General features: G+C 35.3%; 1 protein-coding gene across 1 annotated transcript in view; it reads right to left on the reverse strand.

Annotated features, from left to right (window-relative positions):
- Positions 1 to 4,543: 4,543 nt before the first annotated feature.
- Positions 4,544 to 26,393, reverse strand: part of LOC131859023 (probable glucan endo-1,3-beta-glucosidase A6) — a 100,074-nt gene continuing 78,224 nt past the window's right edge. The window contains exon 2 of the mRNA XM_059212537.1: positions 4,544 to 5,613. Coding sequence (XP_059068520.1) covers positions 4,544 to 5,613 — 1,070 coding nt within the window. The remainder of the gene's footprint in view (positions 5,614 to 26,393) is intronic.

Below are 26,393 nucleotides of genomic sequence, written 5' to 3' on the forward strand. Positions count from 1 at the left end.
TGGTGCAGCAAGACACATTCTGGGAATGGAGATTGTAAGAGATAGACAAAACAAAAAGCTTTGGCTAGGCCAGAGTAAGTATGTTGGTACTATTCTGAGAAGATTTAATATGCAAGATTCTAGACCATTGAGTGTTCCTGTTACAATGGGAACAAAGCTTTCTAGTTCACAGTGTCCTACATCCCCATTGGAGATGGAAGAGATGAGTCAAGTACCATACCAAAGTGTTGTTGGAAGTTTGATGTATGCTATGGTTTATACAAGACCAGATATTGCCCAAGTAGTGGGAGTTCTTTCCTGTTACATGTCTAATCCAGGAAGAGCACATTGGGATGCAGTAAAAAGAGTTTTTTAGATACTTGCGGGGTACCGCGGAGTACTCTATATGTTTTCATGGAACAGGAAATGAACATTCCTTGGATATTAGAGGCTTTGTGGATTCAGACTGGGCTGGTGATGTTGATAGAAGAAGATCCACCAGTGCATATGTGTTTACATTATTTGGTGGTGCAATTAGCTAGATGAGCAAGCGACAGGCTGTGGTCGCTTTGTACACTATAGAGGCAGAGTATATGGCAGCTACTCATGCCTGCAAAGAATCCATTTGGCTTAAGAGATTATGTTTCGATATAGAGTTTAAACAGGGTGCAGTGACAATTTATAGTGACAGTCAGAGTGCAATTTGCCTCGCGAAGAACCCGACTTTTCATGCTAGGACCAAACACATTGATGTACAATATCATTTTGTGAGAGATATGGTTGAGGATGGCAGGGTGAAGCTGGATAAGGTAGAAAGTTTGGTGAATGTTGCTGATTCATTAACTAAGCCCATGAGCACAGAGAAGTTCAGATGGTGTTCAGAGTCTATGGGCCTCCTGGCCCCTGACTGTTGAGTCCATGGTAATATGGATCCCCTGACTCTTGCAAGGTATTCGACAAGTGGGAGAATGTTGAGATACATGTGTCTCAACCTTGCAATTTTTGGTAAATTGTTTCAAATGTAGTTGGGAGGTTTCCCATGTGTCGGTGCCTTAAAAAAAGGTATAAGAGTTGTTAAAAGATGCCTTGTCCATAGTATAATATAGGAGGGCCATTTTTAGAGATTATATGACACATTTCATGTTGGTTATGAGGATCAAAAATAGGGGATAAGAGTTTGGATGTGAGTAACTACTTTTAACTTGGTTTTCTTATCTTGGAAAAACAAATGTCAAGGGTGGGCAACACATGTCATGGAGGTTTTGCCCATGGTATTGTAAAACCACAAATGGTTTCTAGGTTGTAAAATTCTTATATAATGAGGGCTTGGAGAGGAGTTTGTATCATGGAGTTTTGGTTTGCAAGGCTGGGTGCTAGAAGGATGCTAATGAAGTCTCTCTGAGCTTGAGTTGAGGTGATGCTCTTGTAAGAACTTTCATTGCAAGTGTATTGTAATCTCTTGTTGATTTGTTAATATACTATGCAAGTTTTAGAGTGTGGAGTTGTTCACCCGCATGGGTTTTCCCCATGATAATCGTTGTGTTATGTGTTTCTTGTTTTACTTCTACTCTATTTGCTTCTTGTGATCTCTGTGATAGTTAAGTTGAAATTTGCAAAATCGTCCTCTCAAGATTAGCGTAGGAAGCGTTTCCACACACCTTTGCATCCTTACAAAACCACCTTCAGAATAGAGGAGGCATAGGGGATGCATTTTGCAAGTTGGGCCGAAGATCCCTTGGGGGTATCCCAAAATGAGTTCTTAAGTGAGGAGTTAATGGAAGCATTAGGCACCAATGTAGTAGGCTGGGTTCATTGTGAGGGGGTCAGTTCTAAGTTGGAAATGTCAGCAACCAATTTGCAAATAAGAGAGCCATTACGAGGGGAGTTGTTGCTACCATTCGCCAAGGGTGGGAGATGGTGGTTTTAATTTTGGGGATGGGAGGGTGAGTGGGAGGCCATCATAGTAGACAGTTAAAATGTTACTTAAATAAATAATACGTATTTTATAAATAGATTTACGGTGATGCAGTTATCCTCAATATATTTATTTAGAGAATTTTGAGATATTAGGTGTTAGATAGAAATATCTTTTACCTATTAGGTTTACAAGCTATGGTTATTTTGTGTGGATGGAGCAAATCTCCTTCCTTTGAAAAAAGAGAAAAAAAGCTCATAGGATGGGATGCAATTAACCATAGGGAAGAGAGATGAATGTGGGTATAATCATTCTCATATAGAAGAGAGAAATGATTTAAGTTAGGTAATTCCAATGTTCCTTCAATTGAATTCATTCCTTGATGTCATTTTGAAATTAGAAGGATATTTGAATGGAATTTCCATCCTAGTATTTGTTATCATTTTTGAATTGTTTGAATCTAACTTTTTTTTTTTTTTTTCCCTTCTTCTAGACTATCTAAATTTTTTAAGGTAGTCCATTGGTAAGGTAATTTTTCTTTTCAAAGTGGTTATTGTCATATAAATTAAAATTAAATTAAATTCAGATTATTATTTTTAATTTATTATAAAATTTTAAGTTAAAATATTTTAGATGTATAGACTTATTTTATAGTTATTTTATTTTTATATTTATATAAAAGGTCTTTGTAGAAGTGGATCTATCTAAGGATTTAATGTAAATAGTGAAAAATGAGATTAGATTGATGAGATACGACCAAGTTATTCGCAATCTAAACTTGCCAAATACTTGTTATCAATTTTAATCTTTTGATTATGATATCTAGATTATTGTTATGCTTCTCCCCATTATAATCATATCATTTAATCCACTTCTAGGTGTTCACTAACTATGAAAAAAGAATAAGTTTAGTCTACTATGGCGAGTCACAAAGACAAAGAACCTTGGTAATAATGGTTCCTCACCTAAGTCATCCTCGACCACTAGAGGCCATTCCTTGAAAAGCTAAAATATAGTTTCAAAACATTCAAACATGGGAATTTTTTTTGTCTCTCCTAATCTGGCAAGCATCTAGTGAGTCAAAACTCTCTTGATTTCTATTACCAACATCAATTTTGTCATCACAAAAGGTCACCACTATCCGATGTATGCATTTAGCACCAGTTACATAGAAACATCTTGTAGCCCACTAGATAAGATAGAAAAAGAATAATATATATAAGATCTTCTACTATCTATCTTTCATTTCACAAAACCCTCTCTATACTCACCTCTAGTCTATTAGCACCCTAGATACCAAACTAGCCTTAATTATTTATACCATCCATTTTCTTAGAAATATTTTCTTTTATATTTTCTTTTTTTCTTTTTATTCTAACACTTGTAATAGTTGTATAGGCTAGAAAACTTTCTAGAAATGTCCAATTGATAAGGATTTGATTAGAATATATTGATGATTCTAAAAGGTCCATTTTTTCTTAACTTAGTTTATTATAGTTATGACTCATAAGTCTTTCTTTTTAGAAATGCACAAGCACCACACTTCCTATAATTTTTTTCACTTCTTTAATCTACCTATTATTTTATATCTTTTATTTCTCTAGATTAACAATTATTTTAGTTATTTATGTATATCTTTCACATGCGTGGAAAACTCTCTAACATTGATACATCTCATGTATTCATAAAAAATTTGCAAGTTCTCACAATTTTCAAGCACCCTTAGGGTGGCACCCATAAATAAATTGGAATATCTATTTACCTATACATCAATTTAGAGTCATTATATAAATTATATCTCAGGTAGTACCAAATGTTATTATCGAGGCTTATGTTGAGAATCAAGGTAAATAAAACTTGCAATAACAACTTCTTTATGTGATTACAAATCTGAAATAAGATAACCAAATATGAAATATGAAAGTGATTGAAACATTCAAAAACAATATAAAATCTACATATCAACTAAGACACCAAATTTACGTATACAAATCCTTTGAAAAATATTTCCACCAAGAAAGAGAGTAAGTATATTAGTATTTTTCAAAATAGAGAATCTACAACAAGATAATTCACTTTACTTCTCCAACCAAATTTAGAATCACCTTGCAAGTCTTCAAAAAACAGATGATAAAACTACTACGCCATCACTCTAATTTATAATAAATAGAGAATATTAGATAGTTTAAAGGATAGAAAAATAATTAATTATAGAATCATATATATTAAAAAAAAATAGTAAAAAAGAAAGAAAAAAGAAAAAAGATTACATGTGAATTTTGAAAATCTAATATCATCAATAATAGTTAAAAATATAAAGATTTAGATATACTCTTAGTCAAAAGAAATTCAACCTTAAAACTTATATTTCTACATTGAATAGCTACATGACATGATATAGAATTCTCCATACAAATAGTAACCAAGATTTGGATTCTGATTTGTGTTTTACTATTAACTGTCATGCCCGCCACCTCAATATTCTGAAATCCTCGTACAATAACTATCTGAAGCTCAATCGTTGTGCGATGCCATATCTTAGTATTCTCTGACATTTCTTCTAATACTTGTTTTCTTACAAAGAATTCTACTCCCTGGGCTTGTTGGGTCGCTTACAACCTAACAACGCCGCACCTTAAAAACCTATTGTTAAAAAAATAAATAATAGAAGCAAATTGGTTGAGCACAAAATGATCGCCCAAACAAATTGACAAGAAACAGTCGACGACGACGACGCCACGCCTCCAGAGTTTTAATCACGCCGGCGGAGAGATCGATGTCGTAGACTGGTGTTCCGTCAGCATAAAAGAGGCCCCAGTTGCGCTCTATGGTGGCACCGGGCTTCTGACCTTCATTAAAGAGGGCGAAGATGAATGTGGGAAAGAACGTCTGCGGACGACGCGGACTACCGCTGTTTGATAAAAACTTGCTGACGAGTCTTGTGTTGTAGCTGGCGGCGTTGGCTACGGTGGCGCCGCTTGAGTCGCCATTGGTGGGCCACCCCGTCTCACTAATGACCACTTTCACCTCACCGTATCCCAGCGTCGCCATGGCCGCTATGGCGGCGTCCAGCTGTGCATCCAGCATGATGGAGTAACTCAGAATGCCGTCCTGTACTACGTCCGCGGTTATCTCGCCAAAGAGCACATAGTCCAGAGATATGTTGGCGGGGTCGGAATTCCAGGCGAAGAAAGGGTAGACATCCAGGAAGAAATAAGAATCCGTGGCACTGAGGAAGCTGAGCATGGGCTGTATTACTGACATGGCGAGTTCTGGTCTGAAGGAGCCGTTGGAGGGAGGGTAAGAGGAAGAGAGGGCGTCCATGGCTACGGATGTGGTTACTTTAACGGAGGAGTCTAGATTCAACTTCTGTAAGGAGGTGTGCATGTTTTGCATTGCCGGGACAAGGTAGGGCTGAAGTTGGGTGTTTGATAGAATCTCGTTGCCCACCATGATGATGGAGATTTTGGTGAGGGGATAATAAGGGAGAAGGTTGGTTCGAAGCCATTGGTCTGAAGTGGTAGTGCTGGAGGCCATGCCTGGAACTTCAGGGAGGCTGCTATTGGCCAGCGCCTTCAGGACTTCAGGATTCGCATCGTAGATTTCGACATAGCCTGCGTTAATGCTCTTCATAAGCTCCACTGCTTTTGATGGCGGTGGCAGATTGTCTGCCAGCCTACCATAGTTGATTCCCACCGCATGACTCAACAAAAACGGATCTGCATGTGCACAGACAAAAACAAATTCTCATGAAAATTAAAAAAAAATAATGAAGGAAACGACCAAACAGATAGATTGACAGCATTAGTACCTGTATCTCCCCACACAGATTTTATCCCAAAACATGTGCACAGACAAAAACAAATTCTCATGAAAATTAAAAAAAAATAATGAAGGAAACGACCAAACAGATAGATTGACAGCATTAGTACCTGTATCTCCCCACACAGATTTTATCCCAAAACACGCAACAATTAAAGACAGGTGAAATCCATAAGCCCCCATTTTGTTGTGTGCTATGGGAATACCGACTCCAAGTACCCTCCCTAAGGTATAGCCAATTTATATAATTCTTCTCCATCTCAAACCGGTGAAAAAGCTAGACTACTTTCCAAGCTAGCAAAAGAGCAATGATGTATCCATGGCTGTTTCCATGCAATAAAGCGTTGGCAAATTTTTATTTCAAAAACTCAAATTAAATGTGCAAGGTTATACGATTTTTAATGTAGTTTGTTTTCTATTTGCTGTATGAGTTTTGTTTCTAAATTTTGTCATCTTTCACCAGTTAAGTACACAGAATTGGTGGTGGTGAAGAGTTATCCTACAAGCTATGGTTAATTTATGTGTGTGAAAGTTGAGGCTGAAACAAATTTCCTTACTTGAAAGCTCTTCATTCCATAAGAAAAGAGAAAAAGAGAGGATTTGTTACTTTGGGATGCAAATGCAGATACTTCTCATCCTCTTCACAAAGAAGGATGAGGGAAATGAATGCGGGTATGACCATTTTCACAAACCCACCAAATACGGTACGCGTATAATGAAATGGATTTGCATTAAGTAATTACAGTGTTGCTTCATAGTTGTTCTGATGATGGAAGAGACCGTGTCTTTGCCATAACTATCTTTTTTTGTATTTGAGGCTGTTTACAAGTTAGAACGTGGCGACCTTGATGTCGTTCGGAAATTACAAGGATATTTGAATGGAAGGTATGACCATTCTCATAAGGAAGGAAGAGAGAAATGATTTGCATCAGGTAATTCCAGTGTTCCTTCACTTGAATTCATTCTGCATTCTTTCCTTGTCCGTGCAACAGACCGTGTCTTTGTATAACTGTCTTTCCTTGTACGTCAGGCCTTTTAAAAATTACAACGTGCCTGCCTTGATGTCGTTCAGAAATTAGAAGGATATTTGAATGGAAGTTCTGCCCCAGGGTTCGTTATCAATTTTTTAATTGTTCAAATTTAACTTTCCCTTTCTTCTTCTTTTCCCTATTTGGGGGGTGTCAATTCTTTTAAGGTAGTCCAATGGTAAGGTAGTTTTTCTTTTCAAAATAATTACGGTCGTGGAAATTAAAATTAAATTAAATTCAGATTATTATTATTCTTTTGGTCTATAAATTGCAATTGAAGTTGCGAGAGATTTATATTAGTATTATAAAATTTACAATTTGTTTATAATACAAATTTGATTATCGTTGGGGTGACAACCATTTATGACATTCAATCAAATACAACATTCTTACAACTAGATAACAAGAATATAAAAGAACACAACCAAAGAAAAAAACCCACAAGATGCGATCAATAAGGGTCACATGGGCCAACCTAAAGATGACCAAAGACTAAGCCTTCCTTAGAGAAGATGTCTCGGGAGCCAAGAACCAAGGAGAAGAACAAAACAATTCCAAAAATCCAAAGGCATCCAGAATGAATTGAGTCCACTTCCCAATAGAATTATTTAGAGGCCACAAATCAACAAAACTATTGAAGCCATAGAAAATTGTCATCATTATCAATAACAACCACCTAGCGGAGAAAGTCTCTACCAAGTGTGGCCCACTAGCGATGTCAAGCCAAAGTTTGCATGTCCAAATTGAGTAGGAATGGCTGCCTGTGCACCACCATCATTGGCTGAAACAACTTTGGCATGTTTGTAAGCAAAGGAATATCAGCACTACGTTCGTTCGAGACCACAATATCATCCATCATAAAAATATTCTTGAACACTTCTCATAGAAGCAACAATGTTTGCACCTTCAACTCGCCTAAGTCCAACAAGGAAGCCAAAAAGCAAGAAGAAATATTTGTATTAACTTTATAATAGTCCATAGAGTTGATGAAATCCCAGCCAAGGACCATGGGGATGGCCTCGATCACTAATAGACCAAGTTTTTGCAAACCATTTTCAGCCTTTGGTCTATAATAATCCCAAGGAAAGACAATTGCCACTTTTCACTAAGTTTGATGAGTGTCTCCAATGTAAATTCAAGTGAAAAGGAGAAAGGGAAGATGTCTAGATATAGAAGGGGCCATCGTCACCTCACATAAGTAGCTAGAATAGGAAAATAAAGGTAATAAAGATAGATGTTCTTCAAACAATATTGAAGTGCTACACTGTCTATCACCACCAAGGTTTGATTGCTTGAAAGGAAAATGATCCTTTGAAATTGGAGAAAAGATCATGTCAAATGTGTTTGTAATAAATTGAAATAGCCAATGAAAAAATCCCTTTGAACAACCCATCTTATCGAAAGAAATGAGTCTAATCTAATTATACCCTCATAAAGATGCAATTAATACCATTAACAACCAAGTTAGCCAGTTTGCCAGTCTCTTTGTTAGCTTCCTTGATGAAAATTGGAGAAACTCAAAGGTTCATTACAAAAGGGCCTTCAACTTCCAATTTGAGGTATTTCCTGATTGAATAGAATTTACAAAAATGGCCAAGTTACATTTAATTTTAATTTTTTTAATGACAAGCCTTACAAATGTCAAAGCAATGCATCAATGCCCAAAACTCTCCCTGATTGTTTTTTTCTTAGGTAGAGGTTTTGAAGAGGAATAAATTATTCATCTGAACGCCAATCCCTAATAATACAACTTGCACCCGAGGTGCTCGAGTTGTCTTTTGATAGCCCATAAGGGTTCAACTTATACCATCCTACTTGAGGCAAGGGCCACACAATCTAGTCTCTTGTGAAGATAGAGATGGGCCCCCCATGTCCAAACCATGAAGGGACTCTTAGACCAAGCCAATTGCACTTCATTGTTGCATCCCAAACTGTTAAAAGGATATTCTTTCGAGTCAATTGGAATAGCATACTATTGACCACCTCAATCACCATCACCTACACCTTGTTCAGAAAATATGTGATATTCATCTTCTTCTCCTTGAATAACCTCCTATTTATTTCCTTCTACATTTTCCATAACATGATAGAGGGTAAAGTTATCCATAGGCTACCAAAGGACATTGTCTTTTTAAGTTGTGGCCATTATCTTTTTAATTTGTGGTCTTTGTCTTTTTAATTTGTGGACAAGATTGAAATAAACTAAGTATATTACTTAGGAGGGTGTTTAACATTCCCAACATGGCACAAAGGCAACACCAATACTCCTAGGAGAAGGGGCAATCCAAGAGAAGATGATCCATGACCTCTTCTTGGTTATTGCAAAGAACATACTTGTTGGATTATTTGGGAGATTGTTAGATTTGGTTGATCATTGATATGGCTAGGATATGTTTTTGTCATTGATGTCAACATATTCTTGTGAGTTGTTCTGGTGAGTTTGGGAAGAGTTTTTAATCCAGTTTTGTAGTTTGGTTTTGTTGATCACTATTTTGCAGAATTCAGTATTTCCTCCGGTATATTCTGCTGTGGTTAGATCTTGTGTTGGAACTTTGGATTTTTGTTTGGGATGATCTCATGTATCTTCATTTCATATGGTTTATGATTTGGTTCTCCACAAGTTATCTTTCCTCATTATAGTTGCTGATTGGTTGTGTTCTTGAGCTTTGAGACATTGACCGATGAAGATTTGAAAAGAGGTGTTGGTGCAACTATTCTAGATGATTCTAACGTGCTTACTAGTGTTCCCTAGTCATGTCCTATTTGTTTTGGTGATCCGCATTGATCGTTGTGTGAGTTTTTGGTGATTTCTATGAACCGGTGATGATTTACGTGTTATGCAGTATTTCTGGTGGTGTAGCGTGTTGCGGTTGATCTTGGTGGGACTTCTGGTGGATGTAATCATTTGGAAATTTGAATTAGGTCCATTCTATGTAATGTAAATCATAATATTGGTCTGGTGGTTGATCTTTGTATCATGCAATGTAATTTTTATAATTATGAGTTGAGGGTTGAGGGTTTAGCCGACCTTGTTATCAAGGTTGATGATTTGTATATATAGGTGAGATGCTTATGAAATTTAGGTGTCGATATTGTGTCTGTATTTTCAGAGAGAGGCGAATGTGTGAACAAGGATATATTTTTCAGAGAACTGTTGTAGTGAGATTGGTGTTGTTGAGTAGACAATTGTGCTTAACCGGAATTGTCATTAGGCATTTGTAGATGCTATCATTGCAGTTCAATCCTTCCAGATTGTAGTCCAAATCATTTTGTAAGTTAGTGAGACTTCCTTGAGGGTTGTAGCCTTCCAGGAAAATATCTTTGAGTAGTAAGCTCTAGGCGGTGTACATGAATGCATGTGCATTCCCCATTGTAATATTTTCACATACTACTACAGAGTATCATCTTACTGTGGGTAGGTTATCATCATGTTTTTTTCCTTAACTGGGTTTTCCATGTCAAAATCTTGGTGTTGTGTGTAGTGATGTTAATTTTCTTATCTGTTATTGTTGTAGTCTATCAGTTTATGTTGATCTCGTGAAGACTGATTCACCCCCCCCCCCTGCTCTCTTAGTTTTCCTTCTGGATTGTTGCTAACAATTCCTAGAGGGACCATGAAAGAACATTCTTCTAAAATTCTTGGGTGTTAAGATTCTTTTTTACAAAGAAGCCTATGTAAAGGTTCCTACTTTTGGGAGACAAAATTTACTTCATCAAAGATGTAGGGGGAGGCTTGTGTTTGTCTAGTCCATATCTTTTGAGAGTATTAAATATCTATCCTCGACATTATAGTGACCTATTTTGGAACCACACCATATTAAATTATCCTCACCCTACCTAAACACAATATTCATGTGTTAAAGTTTTGTAGAGAGAAGTCCCAAATCCATTTCCATCCTATAGACTAATCTTCAATTGAGAAAATAACGTAGTCTTTTACCAAATCACCCCACAATTACTTCAAGGTGCTAGAAAATTGTTACATATTTAAAAACTATCTACATTAGATTACCCAACCTACAAATCTTCCCAAAAAAGAGCCTTGCTACCATGATATGTATCCCAAGAAAGAGAATCTATCACAATATATTTATAATTTTGCATGAAACTCCATTCCCTCAATCCCTAAGGAATGTTGGAGGTTGTAAAGATGCTTTAGGGGTAATCATCATCAAGATATTTACCCCACATTATATTTTTCCATTTCTGTGAGTCTCTTTGAACATATGCTAGATAAGTTTAGCCCTAAGGGCCTTATTTAGGAGGAGTAAATCCCTAATTCCAATCCCACCTACATCCTTTGATTTACAAAGTTTATCCCACAAGGTAAAGGAAAAATATCTTTCTTGCCATTTCCCTTCCATTTTTATTTCTCATCACCTCATTAAGTTTTTGACTAACACGAGAGTGGGCTATATAAGATAATATGTAGGAAGGGATTGACAAGATGACTGATTTCAACATAGTAATTTTCCTATCCCATGAAAACTATCTTCTCTTCCAAGAGGAAAGCCTCAATTCCATCTTTAGTTTTAGTGGGTCCAAAAGTTTGCTTAGCCTAAGCCCTTTGTCTAAAGGAAGCCCCAAGTAAGTGGAAGGGAGTTTCCCATTCTTGTGTTGGCAATTGACACTCATTTGATTGGTTTCAATATGTTTTCATTGATGGAAACATGTTCCGGCTTCACATTTTGGTTTAGTTGATTGCCGATAGACACTTCACCAGTATCAACACCGACATTGGCAGGTATCTTCACCGGCAGGAGGAATTATTTGGGTATTGGCATTGCAGGCTAACATGTCTTCATCAGAATACCGGTATAGGAGGCTGAAATCAATTTTGGAGATCTGACAATTGGCAATTGATTTTGATATTTATGTTTATTTGTAATTGAGCCGACTTGTATATTCATTTTGTAATTATCTATGTAAGCTGACATAAGGCATGAGGATTGAAAAGAGTATATAGGTCAGTTGGTTAGATCATTTTTGGATATGATACGTAATGAGGGATATGATTGTAATGTGAAGATTATGTAAGAGGTTATTCCGGTAAGTGTTTAGGGTTTCAGAACTGGAACAGATAGAGCTTAAACCAGAACTGTACTCTGGCATAGGAGATGCTATCTGTTAGGATTCCCATAGATACTGAGAGGGGGGGTGAATCAATATCTAACCGGTGACAAGATTTTCTTAATTTAAAACATGTAGAGCATATCAATACTGTGTACTGGTAAACAAAAAGCAATGCAATAAATAGATATAAAAACAACCACATGAAAAAAACACCATAACACAATATTTTAACGAGGAAACCTGGTGTGGGAAAATCCTCAGTGGGATTTTTGACCCACAATATTCACTTACTAGCCAATAAGAGAATATTACTGCTACAAGAGGGGCCTGCACATGTAGGAAGGCCAAGTGCCTAGAGCTCACTACTCAATTACAAAATGGATTATATAAATCCAATGACTTTCACTACAAAATAGAATCTACTATGCTAGATCCAATACCGGTTTATAGCTCTGCTTCTTACATAAACCCTTAACCTATAATTTGCATAATAGGTCTGCCTTATTTTGCCTAATTACATTCCTCCATCTACTACAAAATGTTCTACAATGATCTCTTATATATAAGAGTTATTTTACAACTTGCCAAGTCGGCTTACAATGATTTTACAATAATAAACAAAATATATTATCAACAAAATTTTTGTCGGCTTCTGTGCCGGTATGCTTCCTTTCATTGCTGGTGCCAGTGGTTTGTGTGTCGGTGTAGAGTCTGATCTTGCTAGTGCTGGTGGATTGCCTTGCCGGTGTCATGGGATTGTAAGGTTGCCATCAATGACAAACCTTCAATCACCTACAATGTCTCATTGGAGTGTGCATTTGCCAACAATCTTCCCCTTTGGCATTGATGGCAACACTCATGAGAAAAATTCAGAAGTGTATCAAAAATTGAAGTCCAAAAATTGTTACCAAAAAAGTGTGCTCCCCTTGAGCAGATGATCCCTAAGTTATTGGATTTTTCTTATACCACTACTCCCCCTTTGGCATCAATGACAAAGGTTGTCAAAGTGTCAATAGAGTGTAGTTTCCTATCTCAACCTTGTAACCAGTTGGTTACAATTTGAAAAAGTTCTGCCAGAACCAAATTCAAGTTCTCAATGAACTTTTTAGTGTCTTTTATTGCGGCCTCTGTCCTTTGAACTATACCGGTGAGGTGTTGCATTTTCTCTACTGGTGATTTCTATCCTTGTACCAATGCATCAGATATTTCTTTCCTTAAGGATGCTAGGTAGTCCAGTTGTGGGCTTAGTCTTAATTTCAGATCCTTAGCCTTACTTTTTATTTTCTCCTTTTCTCTTTCTAACTTTAGTAATTCTTCCTCACAACCTGTTATCTTATGCTCAAAAAATGATAATGAATCAGATGAATTAATAAAATTGTCAGCTAGTTGATTTATTTCTTCATGTATCTTGTTGATCTTCTTGTCTATATCAATTGTCAAAAGGTTAGTCTTACAAGTATCTTTGTACAAAGTTTTGAATTCTTTTAATGTTCTACATAATTCCTGTAGAAGTGTGTCAAACTGCCTTGTACACTTTTTTATTTGTTCCTCAAAGAGTTTCTGTTTTTCCTTTTCTAACCTCTCTTTGAATGCTTCCTCCTTTATTTGTTCATCTGTCACTGTGTTGTCAGTAATATACTTAGACAAAGTGTCAAGTTGACTCAAAGAATCCTTATTATCTACATTACATCTTGGAGCTATCATCTTCAAAATTGGAATTGTGTCATCTATAGCCTTATATGCCTGTGAACTACAATCTGTTATTTTCTTTAAAGAGTCTAAAAGAACTTCAGTTACATTTGTTGATTTAAATCCTGTAGTTGAAGGGTCAACACTCTGAATTCCATTGGTGGGAGCAATATCCTTTCTTGCAGTGACCTCTAGTAGGTCAGTCTGTGTTTCCATTTCTTTAAACAAGGGTTTGTCTTGCTCAGTAGTTGTTGGTGGCACTAATTCTGTATTAACCTGTTCCTGTTTTGGAGCTTGTTTTTCTGCTTGTTGTTCTATGTTCCCATCTGCTAGTTTACCTTCTGTATTATCTATGTTATCAGTTACTAGTGGTTCTCTAGCTTTATCTGTCTTACTGGTTGTGTCCTTATCTACCACAATGTTGACCTTCTGAGTATCAACATCTACTGCATATAATACCTCAGAATTAGGATTTGTATCTTCCTGTGATATATCCATACTTTCATCAGCCGATTGATCTTCAGTTGTTGTTACTGGTGGAGTAACCAGAGGTGGCGGGGATAAATTATCTCTTATTTTGATGCTTGGAGGTCCACAAACCTTTCCTTTTCCCTTATCTTTTTCTTTCTAATATACCTTGATTGGTTTAGGGTTTCTATACTCTTCCTGTTTTTCCTTCTCAACAAGGAATATATCCCATGCATTTTCAGTTTCCTCTACAACCTCATTTACTCTTCCAACCATTAGTGCAATATGCCGGTGTGCAGTAGAGAATATTGACTGGTTAGCCTCTACAGTTAGATCATCTATTTCTTTCAAAGATTTAATTGGGTAGATAGCAAGTAATTTTTCAACTTTTATTTTCTTGTCAAGCTCTACAATAGCTTGTCTTCTTGCTTCCAGTCTCTTGAATAGTTCATCTGGTAGTTCATCTACAACTTGCATCAAGAACTTCTTGTAGATATCCAAGTATAAAATAACACTATTTTCAACCTTTTCTTTATCATCAACTAATAGTGAGTCATATAGTTTGTTGATGTTTTTAAGTTTTCCTTCTTCTGTGATTTCATCCAACAGTCTGTCAATCAGAGTAATATTTTGTTGAATCCTTTTCTTTGGTGTCAACTTGTTCTTCTTAGGAGTTATCTTTTTAGCCGGGGGTCTCACTGCTTGTTATTTTTGTTTGGTTCTTCTAGGTGAAGGTGTGGATACCGGTAAAGATTTCCTTTTCCTTACAACTCTTTTAAATATTGCTGGCATGTCACTCTCTGAAGAAGTTGCTACCGGTGAAAAGTGAGTTTATGGTTTTCGTGCCTATAACTCATCTTTAGTGATACCGGTTTGTTTTAGTACATCTTTGATAGCCTTAGCCTACCTTGAACCTCTCCTCACCGTTGCTTCTACTTTCTTCACTCTCTTCTTGGATTGAATTTGATTTTCAATGGTTTCAGCACTGCCAAATACCTCTTCCTTAGGTTCATTTGGTGCTTCCAAAAGGGCTTTAGCATATGTTTCAATGATGTGATCATTTGTCTCATAACCCATTTCAGTAACCCAAATTGTTCTTGGGATAACTGCTTCCATCCAGATTTCATCCTTCTTAATCACAAAACATATGTCATCCTTATATTTATTTACAATTGTTTGTGATAATCTTACTCTAGTGTTTATCCGGGCCTTCAATGCTTGTAATTATTTATTAATATTCTTTTCTCTATTTTCACCCATGTTTCTCAATAAGTCAGATAACTATTTGCCTACTGGTATGTCAAATCCAAGGTTCTTATTACCTATACCGAGCACCTGTTTGGTTATATGTAGCATTAAGAAAACAAGTAAGTTACCAAATCTGAATGTCCCTTTCTTATCCTTCTTGATCTTTCCCAGATTGTCAATCAATTCATCCTTCAACCATTCACACACATCAATTTTCACATTATCCTTAATCATGTCATGAGCACTCTTTATGCATAAGTTGGAAACTGAATTTAATTTGTTTGCATGTGTTGTTTTGTAGCCTAGAATCATGCTAATGAATCTCACATTTATGTCAGTTACATCATTCACTCTTAAAGACCTTTTGTCAAATGTTTCACCTGTTAGGTTCATTACTAGGTCATTTGAGACCTTCTTTGTCTTGTCAGGGGGTGAACTCACAATAATGGTTCCCACTTTTTTGCCACTTTTGACATTGAGATGTACATTTTTAAAATAATCTTCAACTTCCGAGAACTATAACTTTTAAACTATTAAAAATTTGAAGATGATGTAAATTAGTGATTTCTAGCATTTTGTTTGTAGATTCTATATACATTTTTTTCAAATTTTTTTGAAAGATGTTTTTAAAAATTTTCCATCTCCCTCGAAAAGTAGTTTTTTACAACAAACTACATTTTTTAAGAGTGATGTGCCTCCCGAAACGTATAACTTTTTTTCTATAAATGATAAAAACTCAATTCTTTCGAATTTTGGTTTGTAACATCAATATCTAGGGCTTGCATTTGGTTTTATAGCGATATGTTCAATATTTTTCATTTTATAAAGTTTTGAAGTCTGACTAATCATAATTCAAACATAGGTTTACGTTTGAACACATAACTTGTTCTATATAAATCGAAATTCAATTTTTTTTTTTTTGTTAGAAAGAAGACATCAATACCAAGGGCATAGATATTTTTCGGAATTTTTTTGAATTAGTTTCTTATTTTTCCCAATGCGCTGAACAGAGAAGTTCATGTTCGGTGAAAAACCAATTTTTAATAAAATTAAAAAATCAAGAACATAATAAATTCAAAATATAACAAAATTATATTCGTTGGAAAGCTTGCTTCGAGTACTACTATCTAATATTTTTGGGTTATCAAGATTATTTCATTCGTGCATTGAACCAGAGCTCCGAAGTCATTAATTCTTCAGAACTCTGAAATTTTTTGGGAGAAACTTCTAATTTTTGGGGTTCGAACGAACACGAGTTCGATCGGATTGGGTTCGCTCGAACCAAAAGGGGTTCGAGCGAACCCCCATTCGCTCAAACAAGTGAGCTCGATTTTGGCACGCTCGATGTTCGAGCGAACCCAACTGAACAGTTTGGTTCGCTCTGACTCCCAGGGGTAGTCCGAGCGAACATTTGTATTTTGCTCGAACACTGGCAAATCCGAAATTCCCACTTTCACCAAATTCCTTCGTTGGCAAAAGTGGGAACCAGCTTTGTGAATTCACCCTAGGTCTATTACCGGTGGAGGGTAACCTTGTTACAGCTTTTACAGCTTCCTTAGTGATTTTGTGAATTGAATCCAGCCAAAAAAATTCACCATGTACCTTGCTCAACACTATCCTTATCACTTCCTAGGGGAATTCTGGAATGCAGAGAATTTCTGTGAGTCCTAGGGTTTCAATTATTTTGTGATCCGGTTTCACATTACTGGAATCATCACAAATAACATTCTTGTGCATGTTCTTAATTTCTTCATCTCCTAATTCTTCTATATGGAAATGAATATACATCCTAGGGTCTTTTGCAAAAACTGCTCCTTTGTGGATTTGAGAAAAAGCACCAACATTATCGTCCTTCTTTTCTATTTTGAGAACTAACTAAAAAATGGGCCTAGGGTGCTTGATTACTTCCACTACAATAGGGTTTGCTGCGAATTTAGGTACAGAAGAGGATGCCATGATTATAAGTACCTTTTTTTTTGCCTTTGGAATGATTGATTGCCGAATTGCTTTGCTTCTTTGCTCGAAATGCCTTAGCTCTAGAAATTTCATGCTCTTCCAATGTTTGAATGCTCGGTGGAGTAAAATGGAGCCAAAAACACTAATTTATAATGTCAATCTGCCAACTACCACATTTAATGCTTGTCGGTTAAGTAATCACTTAACTTTATCTACTGGTATAGAAGTAATTTCAACTTCTTACCATCAATCGAGGGAATAATAGCATATTTCTCATTTGATTGCCAAACCCTCAAGGAAATTTTCTTCAGTTGGATGAAGACTCTCCTGCCGGTGGAGTGTTACTTTCTTTTGCTGATGGAGTGTTACTTTGTTCTGCCAGTGGAGGAGTATTCCTATCAATATTCAATTCAGATTTCCTGATCCATTGTTTAGAGAATTCCTACTTTACTTCTTCAACCTTTTCTTTACCTTTCAAACTAGGACCTTTGTTGTTTACCGGTGAGGACTTGCTTCTACAAAATTTAGCAATATGCCCAATTTTGTTACATGCATAACAAGTCACATTATTTCTCTGAATAGCCTTTCCATAACCTATGCCAGTTTGTGTTCTGCCTTGACTAGATAAATGTCCAAATCTCCCACAAACATAACATCTCACATTCATTCTACAATTCTTAGAATTATGACCAACTTTGTTGCATTTTGAACATTGACCGATGGGTGTACTGGTATTCTGATAATTTCTAGATCTACATTGATTTTCTGTTTGACCATACTTGTTACAATTAAAGCATTTGCCATTAAATTTATAAGGAGTAGGCTGTCTTACTAGTTTGCCATGATCCTGTGTGTTTGCAGTACTAGAGCTTTCACTAGTTTCAAAGCCAAGACCATTAGTGTCACCATTAGGCTTTTGATTCTTCAACAAGTCACCAAGTTCTTCTGAGCTTTTCTTGAATTTTTCTTTATGTTGATTTGCAGTAGCCAGTTCTCCTTCCAAGATACCTTTTTGTCTCATGAGTTCATTTGAGTCATTTTGTGCATGCATTAGATCTGTCTTCAACATATCATTTTCATAACTAAGTCTTGTGTTTTCATTTGTAGCATCATTTAGTCTTCTAGTCAAGTCTTCTTCATTCTTCTTTCTATCTTCAATTTCTTTACAAAATCTCATAGTCATATCCTGCATCTCATTCTTTGTTGTCATGTTTTTGTGTTTCAGCTTATTCATCAGATCACTAAGAGTTTCCTTTTCATCATTCTCATTTTGCATCTTTTCACAAAGTTCTCTTCTCTTGTTTCTTGAAATAGTAAGATTTTCTTGAAGTGCTCGAATAATATCCTGAGCAGCCTTTAGATCATCTTCAAGTTTGATATTTTTCAATTTTTCTGCATCATAGTCTGAGAGGGCTCCTTCTAGTTGCTTCATCAAGTTTTCCATCTCTACCAGTGTCAAGATCTTCCTCAAGCTGTTAGGCTTCTGAAAATGGAGGACCAGACTCTGATACCAATTGTTAGGATTCCCACAGATACTGAGAGGGGGGGGGGGGGGGCGGTGAATCAGTGTTTAACTGGTGATAAGATTTTCTTAACTTAAAACATGTAGAGCATATCAATACTGTGTACCGGTAAACAAAAAGTAATGCAATAAACAGAGATAAAAACAACCACATGAAAAACACACCATAACACAATATTTTAACGAGGAAACCTAGTGTGGGAAAAACCTTGGTGGGATTCGTGACCCATAATATTCACTTACTAGCCAATAAGAGAATATTACTACTACAAGAGGGGCCTATACATGCAGGAAGGAAAAGTGCCTAGAGCTCACTGCTCAATTACAAAATGGGAAGTCTCACTGACTTACAAAATGGATTATATAAATCGAATGACTTGTACTACTTCAAAATAGCATCTACTATGCCAGATCCAGTACCAGTTTATAGCTCTGCTTCTTACATAAACCCTTAACTTATAATTCACATAATAGGTCTGCCTTATTTAACCTAATTACATTCCTCCATCTACTACAAAATGTTCTACAATGATCTCTTATATATAAGAGTCATTTTACAACTTTCCAAGTTGGCTTACAATGATTTTACAATAATAAACAAAATATATTATCAACAAAATTCTTGTCGGCTTCTATGCCGGTATGCTTCCTTTCACTGCCGGTGTCGGTGGTTTGTGTGCCAGTGTAGAGTCTGATCTTGCTAGTGCCGGTGGATTGCCTTGCTAGTGTCATAGGATTGTAAGGTTGCCATCAATGACAAAACCTTCAATCACCTACAATGTCTCATTGGAGTGTGCATTTGCCAACACTATCTTTGCAGTTCATTCTCTTTTCTGGATTGTAGTCTGGATTTTTATGTAGTTAGTGAGATTCCTTTTTATGATGAGCACTATTCTCTAGGCTGTAAGCCTTCCTGCAAGTGTAGCCCCCCATATTTTGCAATATCTTTTCATATGGCTAGTGGATTGATATTGTGGGTCACAAATCCCACCTTGGTTTTTCCTCTTTGAGGTTTTTCATGTATAATTATCTGTGTTATGGTGTGTATTTGTGTGATTGGCTTATTGGTTGCTTTACTTCTTTCATTTATATATGTATCGGTGTACCGGTTGGTGAATGCATGGTTTAATAAGGTTAAAATTGATAGTTCTGTTAGAACACTGATTTAGCCCCCCTCTTAGTGTTCTTGGATTCCAACATCTTGTAGTCTAAGATTTTAATAATTTCTTGTTTCTTCCCTAGAGGAGTGTGGAATAATATTTTATAGTTGAGCTTGCTAGCCTCTTGACTTGAAGCTCTAAAATATAGGTCTAAAATAAAATTCAAGTGGAAGGCCTCTTTCCATTTGGTTGCTCCAAAGAGTATTGCATCATCTACAAAGTATCAGTATGAGATGGGGGATATTTGTAACATCCTCAATAATTAAATATTTATATAATGTAAAAACTACATAAAATTCATTCAATTATAGATGCATGTTAAATACATATAGAAAAAAAAACTACATTAATTACAAGAATGTTTAATACAAAAGTGTTTAATACAAAAGTCATTTACAAAGTAGTACATAAGGAATCATAATCCTTTACATTTGACCATAAGGTCAATTATATAAGAACTGAACATGAAAATCCTCCCAATAACTCTTGGGACTTGATACCTATTGAGAGCAACAACATTGCTAGAGCACGTTTCCACCCTACCACAAAGTAACTACACTTCCCCAAAATCTTCATGAAAAGAAGGATTCCCAATCCAGCATGAGGAAGATTAGTCATGTAATATTGGAAAGAGTAAAAAAAATGTGACATTCTAATGCAACATCTATACTTTTTCAGTTCAATGATTTGATATCTAGCTCATATTTAGAAACTTATCATGATTTTAAAATATTTCAAGAAGATTCTAAGTCGTAAATTATACACATGTTTGCATAAGAGCATTAAGACACTAATCTATCCATTTTCATATATAAATGTGAAACTTAATGCATTTTTTTCCAATTGGAGTAGTGTGGATAATGAAATTATGTAAAATGATAACTCACTTTCATTGATGTGACGAGTACTCCATATTTTTCATGTATAAGTTAAGCTTCTAGTATGTATTTTGCTAATTATCATGTTTCTAATGCAATGATGACCAAAACAACATCTCACTAAGAATGCAATCTTATACTAACGATCATTTAAGTGAATAAGCATATATTAATGAAAACAAAGGCATATTGCATGTATGCATAAATATGCATATACAACTATATATATGAGTATACAAAGACAAACATGAAGGAGGTATTTATCAAATATTGATCTAGTAGCCATATCTCAAATATACAATTCTAAATGAGAGCTTATGGCATCCAATTCATCAACAAATAAAATATCCAATCTTAGGTTCTATTCAAACAAGGATGGCATGATTTACACATCTTGTACTATATGATTCAAGTTTTTCAATTGAATATTAGGAACTTACTTATCTTGACTATATTTCCCTTACTATTGATTAATCATTATCCACTTAATAGATTGGTATCAGTGCAATTACAATAACATCCTAATTTGAAGATATTATAATAAAATCTTAAATATCACTAAGATCCTTTAGTATTTATTAAACCAAATAAAATCCAAACAAATATACAAGATACATCTAGTTAATGTCATAGCCATTTGTTGTCTTAAAATTAGCCTTTCTAAACTTGAAATTGATGTAAGAAAAGGACATGAGATAATTTTCTCGAAATGAAATCTTAGAACAATATTAAGACCTTATCATATAGTTAAGAAAAAAAACTAGCTAATTAACATTAAATCATTAAATTATTCCCCTATGATTTTATCCCCATTGAAATACTTTCCAAATATTATCACTACATAGCTATACAATGATGGTAATATCTATATATGCAAACCTTACCTTATATTTATATTTGTTAAGACTCATATATCAACAAGAAGTGACTAAAAGAGAGGTCTTTAATTTGAACTATAGCTGCTAGAGGGAAACTATTGATAATTAAACCATTATTAGATTGATGCCATTCACACCATACTAGATTTATGAGATAATAAAAGAAATATTAACTACAACTTGATCCTTTAGCTGCCTTAATCTTTTGTATCTCCTCTACTGTCTTTCCTCAATTAGGCAAAGGTCCCATGCAGGGGGCTTAAGCTCTATTTTTAAGGAAGAGATGGTCCCATGGAAAAAATATTTTTTGGATACGGGATTATTTGGAACTTTTTCCTAAAAAATAGAACCCCTACTTTTTAGGCTTGAAAATCTAAGCTGGTGACAATGGGGTGGGGCTAGAAACTGCCCCACTAGCTTAGGAATGTATTATGCCATCTATCAATCATATAAATTTTAGAAAAAAAAAACTAAATTTATTTGCCACTAATTTACTTAAATTTAGGAGTTTAAACTTAAATTGATCTTCATGATGTCCTTAAATTTTTAAACTGAAGTGAAAAAAAAATTCATGGGACTGCCAACTGTAAAATATTCTTGAAAAATCTCAGTAGCTCCAATTCTATTTTTAGGACCCCAACCTTATTGAATGGGGAAGATATTATAACAGTAGAATTACGATGTATCTTGTGTGTTACAAATACATTATAGGACAGGTCATGGGTGTGTTAGATATGGTGAAAATATGGTTTTATGCAATGCCTGTCTCTTGAGGATTAGGGTTTTAGGATTCATAAGGGTTTTATCTTTGTCTTAGGTTCTCCTTCTAGTTCTCTCGGGCTACGTTATTTCTCATTGTTGACTTATGATAGCAGGTGTCCATGTCTTAAGTAATAATCGAAAGGGTCCTTTGTCATCTGATTACCAGCCCCTTGCGTCAGGAATTACTATTTGTAAATATTTTTTCAATATGCAAGATATTCCTAAGTATTGCTAAAAAACCTTGAGTTTTAAGTCCTTTATTTCCCTAGGAAGGCCTCGTGAACGAGCACTTAAACCATGAAGTTATCCACATGTTCTAAATAATCACTTAAGTGCCAGCCCCAAGTGACTCAGTCGCGTAGGTTAAGATATCAAAAGGAAGCACCCCCTGTCCCTTATCCCGCAAGTGGCTTCAATGAAAATCTCAAACTCCTGGGATAAGGAAATGGTAATATCTAAAGAGTGCATCTTTTTTAAGTCCTGGAGACAACTGAGGGGAGGGGGGGGTGAATCAGTTGTCCAATAAATTCAACCAAAATTAACTTAACCAAAACTTAATGCTTAATACTGGTAAACCAAACTCTATGCTGGTAGACAGCCTTAACAGTTAATTGCAATACTAGTAAAGATTAATGCATGAAATAGAAACACAATAACATCCACAACACATAACATAATTATTTGTACGTGGAAACCCTATAAGGGGAAAAACCACGGTGGGAAGCCTTACCCACAAACAATTGATACTACTGCAGATAGTATGTGTTTACAATATGGATTCTACACATGCAGAAAGGCCAACTACTTAGAGCTCACCGCTCAATCACAAAATGAGAGTCACACTGACTACAATTGGATGGTTAAATCCAATGATAATGTACTGCATAAAATAGCATCTTCATATGCTGGATTCAATACTGGTTTAGTTCTGATTGCCTCCACAAGATCCTTCCTTCAACCTTCAAATGATGTCTGTGTGTATAGCTCTGCTTATTTATGCATATACCTTATTGCAATCCTTTTTGCATTCACATATTTATCTCACAAATGAGATATTACATTTATACCATAACCTAAGACCAATTGAATAGGTCGGCTCACTAAAAGATATTACAATAAAATCAATTACAAGTAAACAAATATCCAATGCATGATGTCAGCTCAATGCATTTATAATAATAATAAATCATCTCAATAACATGTCGTGCTAATCTAGAATAGATATGTCTACCGGTGCTTATCCTGGACCTATTTGCCGGTAACAACAAATATGCAAATTTGAATAAACAATTAACCAAATCGCCAAAAGCAAGTGATCGAATAATGTCTTCGACATAACCAAGTAGTCTCTGAGTCATTCCAAGTGCTGGTGAACAATATAATCTGCCAGTGAACCAAATATTGGTGATTTTGCATATGTCTCTGACTTGCCGGTGAACATAACCAAAATCTCCAAGTGCTGATAAGTGTTGACAAGTGATGACAAGTGTTGACATCAATGACAAAACCATATCAACATATCCAAAATGCCAACAATCTCCCGTTTTGGCATTGATGGCAATACAAGATGGAAAAACCATCAAAGTGCCAAAACAAAAATACCAAAAACCAAAAACCAACAATTTCCCAAAGAGATCATTAACCAGAAATAAGAAATACATAATATCTCTCCCCCTAGGAATAATCTCTCCCCAAAAGAAAAAGGTAATGTGTTTTTCCATATCAATCTCTCCCCCTTTGACATCAAATGTCAAAGCAATACAAAACCAAATACAAAATACCAACTACCCCCCCTGAGAAGTAGCTCTCCTCATCAAAGCTGGAATAATAGATTTCTCTATTAATTTTGTCGGTCGATGACAAACATCAACTGTCTAAGTCTCTACCGGTGGGGGTAGGAATCCAAGTTTCTCTCTGAGATACTCAAATGTTTCCTTAGGCAAAGGCTTTGTAAAAATATCTGCAATCTTCTCTTTAGTATTCACATAAACCAATTTCACTTCTTTTGCTTCAACATTCTCCTTTAGAAAATTCAGTTTGATAGAAACATGTTTAGTTTTAGAGTGAAGTACTGGGTTCTTAGATATATCAATTGCTATTGTATTATCACAGTAAATAGTTATAGGTTCCTTGCAATTTACTTTTATGTCCTTCAACATTTTCTTGATCCATAATACCTGTGTACAATTAGTTGCTGCTGCAACATATTCTGATTCTGTTGTTGATAGACTTGTACAACTCTGTTTCTTACTCAACCCTGAAATTAGTCTGCTACTAAGAAAAAATGCTCCGTCGGTGGTGCTTTTTCTGTCATCCACATCTCCTTCCCAATTAGCATCTGTGTATGCACATAAGTCAAAATTTTCATCTCTAGGATACCATAAACCAAGATTTGTAGTGCCTTGTAGGTACCGGAAAATCCTTTTCACTGCGGATTCATGATTTTCTTTAGGATTACTCTAAAATCTTGAAACAATACATACTGCATTCATAATATCAGTTCTTGTTTGTGTCAAATATAGTAAACCTCTTATCATAGACTTGTATCTAGTCAGATTAATAGGTGTTGATTCATCCTTCAAAGATAATTTATCATTTGTAGTCATATGTGTGCTTACCAGTTTACAATTTTCCATGCCAAATTTCTTTAGTAATTATTTTGAGTACTTAGATTGACATAGGAATATACCTTTATATGTCTGTGAAATTTGTAATCCTAAAAATAATTTTATCTCTCCAATAATAGACATTTCAAATTCTTGCTGCATTTTGTTAGAAAAGTCTTTACACAAACCATCTTCTCCTCCAAAGATTATATCATCAACAAAAACTTCAATAACCAAGATGTCATCATTTGTCACTTTGTAGTATAGATTGCTGTCAGTATTACCTTTAGTGTAACCAAGCTTCAAAAGATATTTGTCCAATCTAGCATACCAAGCTCTAGGAGCTTGTTTCAATCCATATAACGCTTTCCTTAACCTGCAAACCATGTCTTTGTTATCTCTCAAAGAAAATCTATTAGGTTGTTCAATATAAACTTCTTCTTCAAGATCTCCATTCAAAAATGCACATTTAACATCTATTTGATATACTTTATAGTTCTTGTGTGTTGCAAAAGCCAAAAAAAGTTTTACTACCTCAATTCTAGCTACCAGTGCAAAGTATTCATTATAATCAATTCATTCTTTCTAAGAATATCCCTTACACACTAATCTTGCTTTGTTTCTGATTACCATACCATGTTCATTAAGTTTATTTCTGAAAACCCATTTAGTTCCAATTACATTTTTTTCTTTAGGCCGGGGAACTAATGACCAAGTGTTATTCCTTTCAATTTGTTCCAATTCATCTTCTATAGCTTTAATCCAATATTTATCTTCACATGCCTCATTAATTTATGTAGGTTCAATTTGAGAAATAAGACATACCTCTTCATTTGCCAATCTTCCTCTAGTCATAACTCCTTGAAATTTGTTTCCAATTATCTGATCTTCAGAATGATTCAATCTTACATACCGAGGTGTTTTTACTTGTTGCTATTCTTCAGTGATTGTTGAATCTCCAGATGATGTCGGTGTAACTGGATCACCATTCTGTACCGATGTATTCATAATAGGTTCATTTGTGATTATCTCTATTGTCGGTTTAGAGTCTGTGTACCTTGAATTTCCTCTAAACTGTTCATCAATCTTCACATTTGAACTCTCAACAATTTTATGCAATCTCTTGTTAAAACATCTATATGCCTTGATCTTAGATGAATAACCAAGAAATATTCCTTCATCACTTCTAGGATCAAATTTGTCAATATACTCATCTCTTCTAATATAGCATTTACTTCCAAATATTTTGAAATATTTAAGAGTAGGAGTATTAGCAAACCATAGTTCATGTGGGGTCTTACCGGTTTCACCTCTGATGTGAACTTTGTTGATAGTATAAACAACTATATTGACCATTTCTCTACAGTATATATGTGATAGATTTTCTTGTAATATCATACTTCGCGCTG

The sequence above is a fragment of the Cryptomeria japonica genome, chromosome 2 (genome assembly GCF_030272615.1).
Source record: "Cryptomeria japonica chromosome 2, Sugi_1.0, whole genome shotgun sequence".
NCBI classification, from domain to species: Eukaryota; Viridiplantae; Streptophyta; class Pinopsida; order Cupressales; family Cupressaceae; genus Cryptomeria; species Cryptomeria japonica.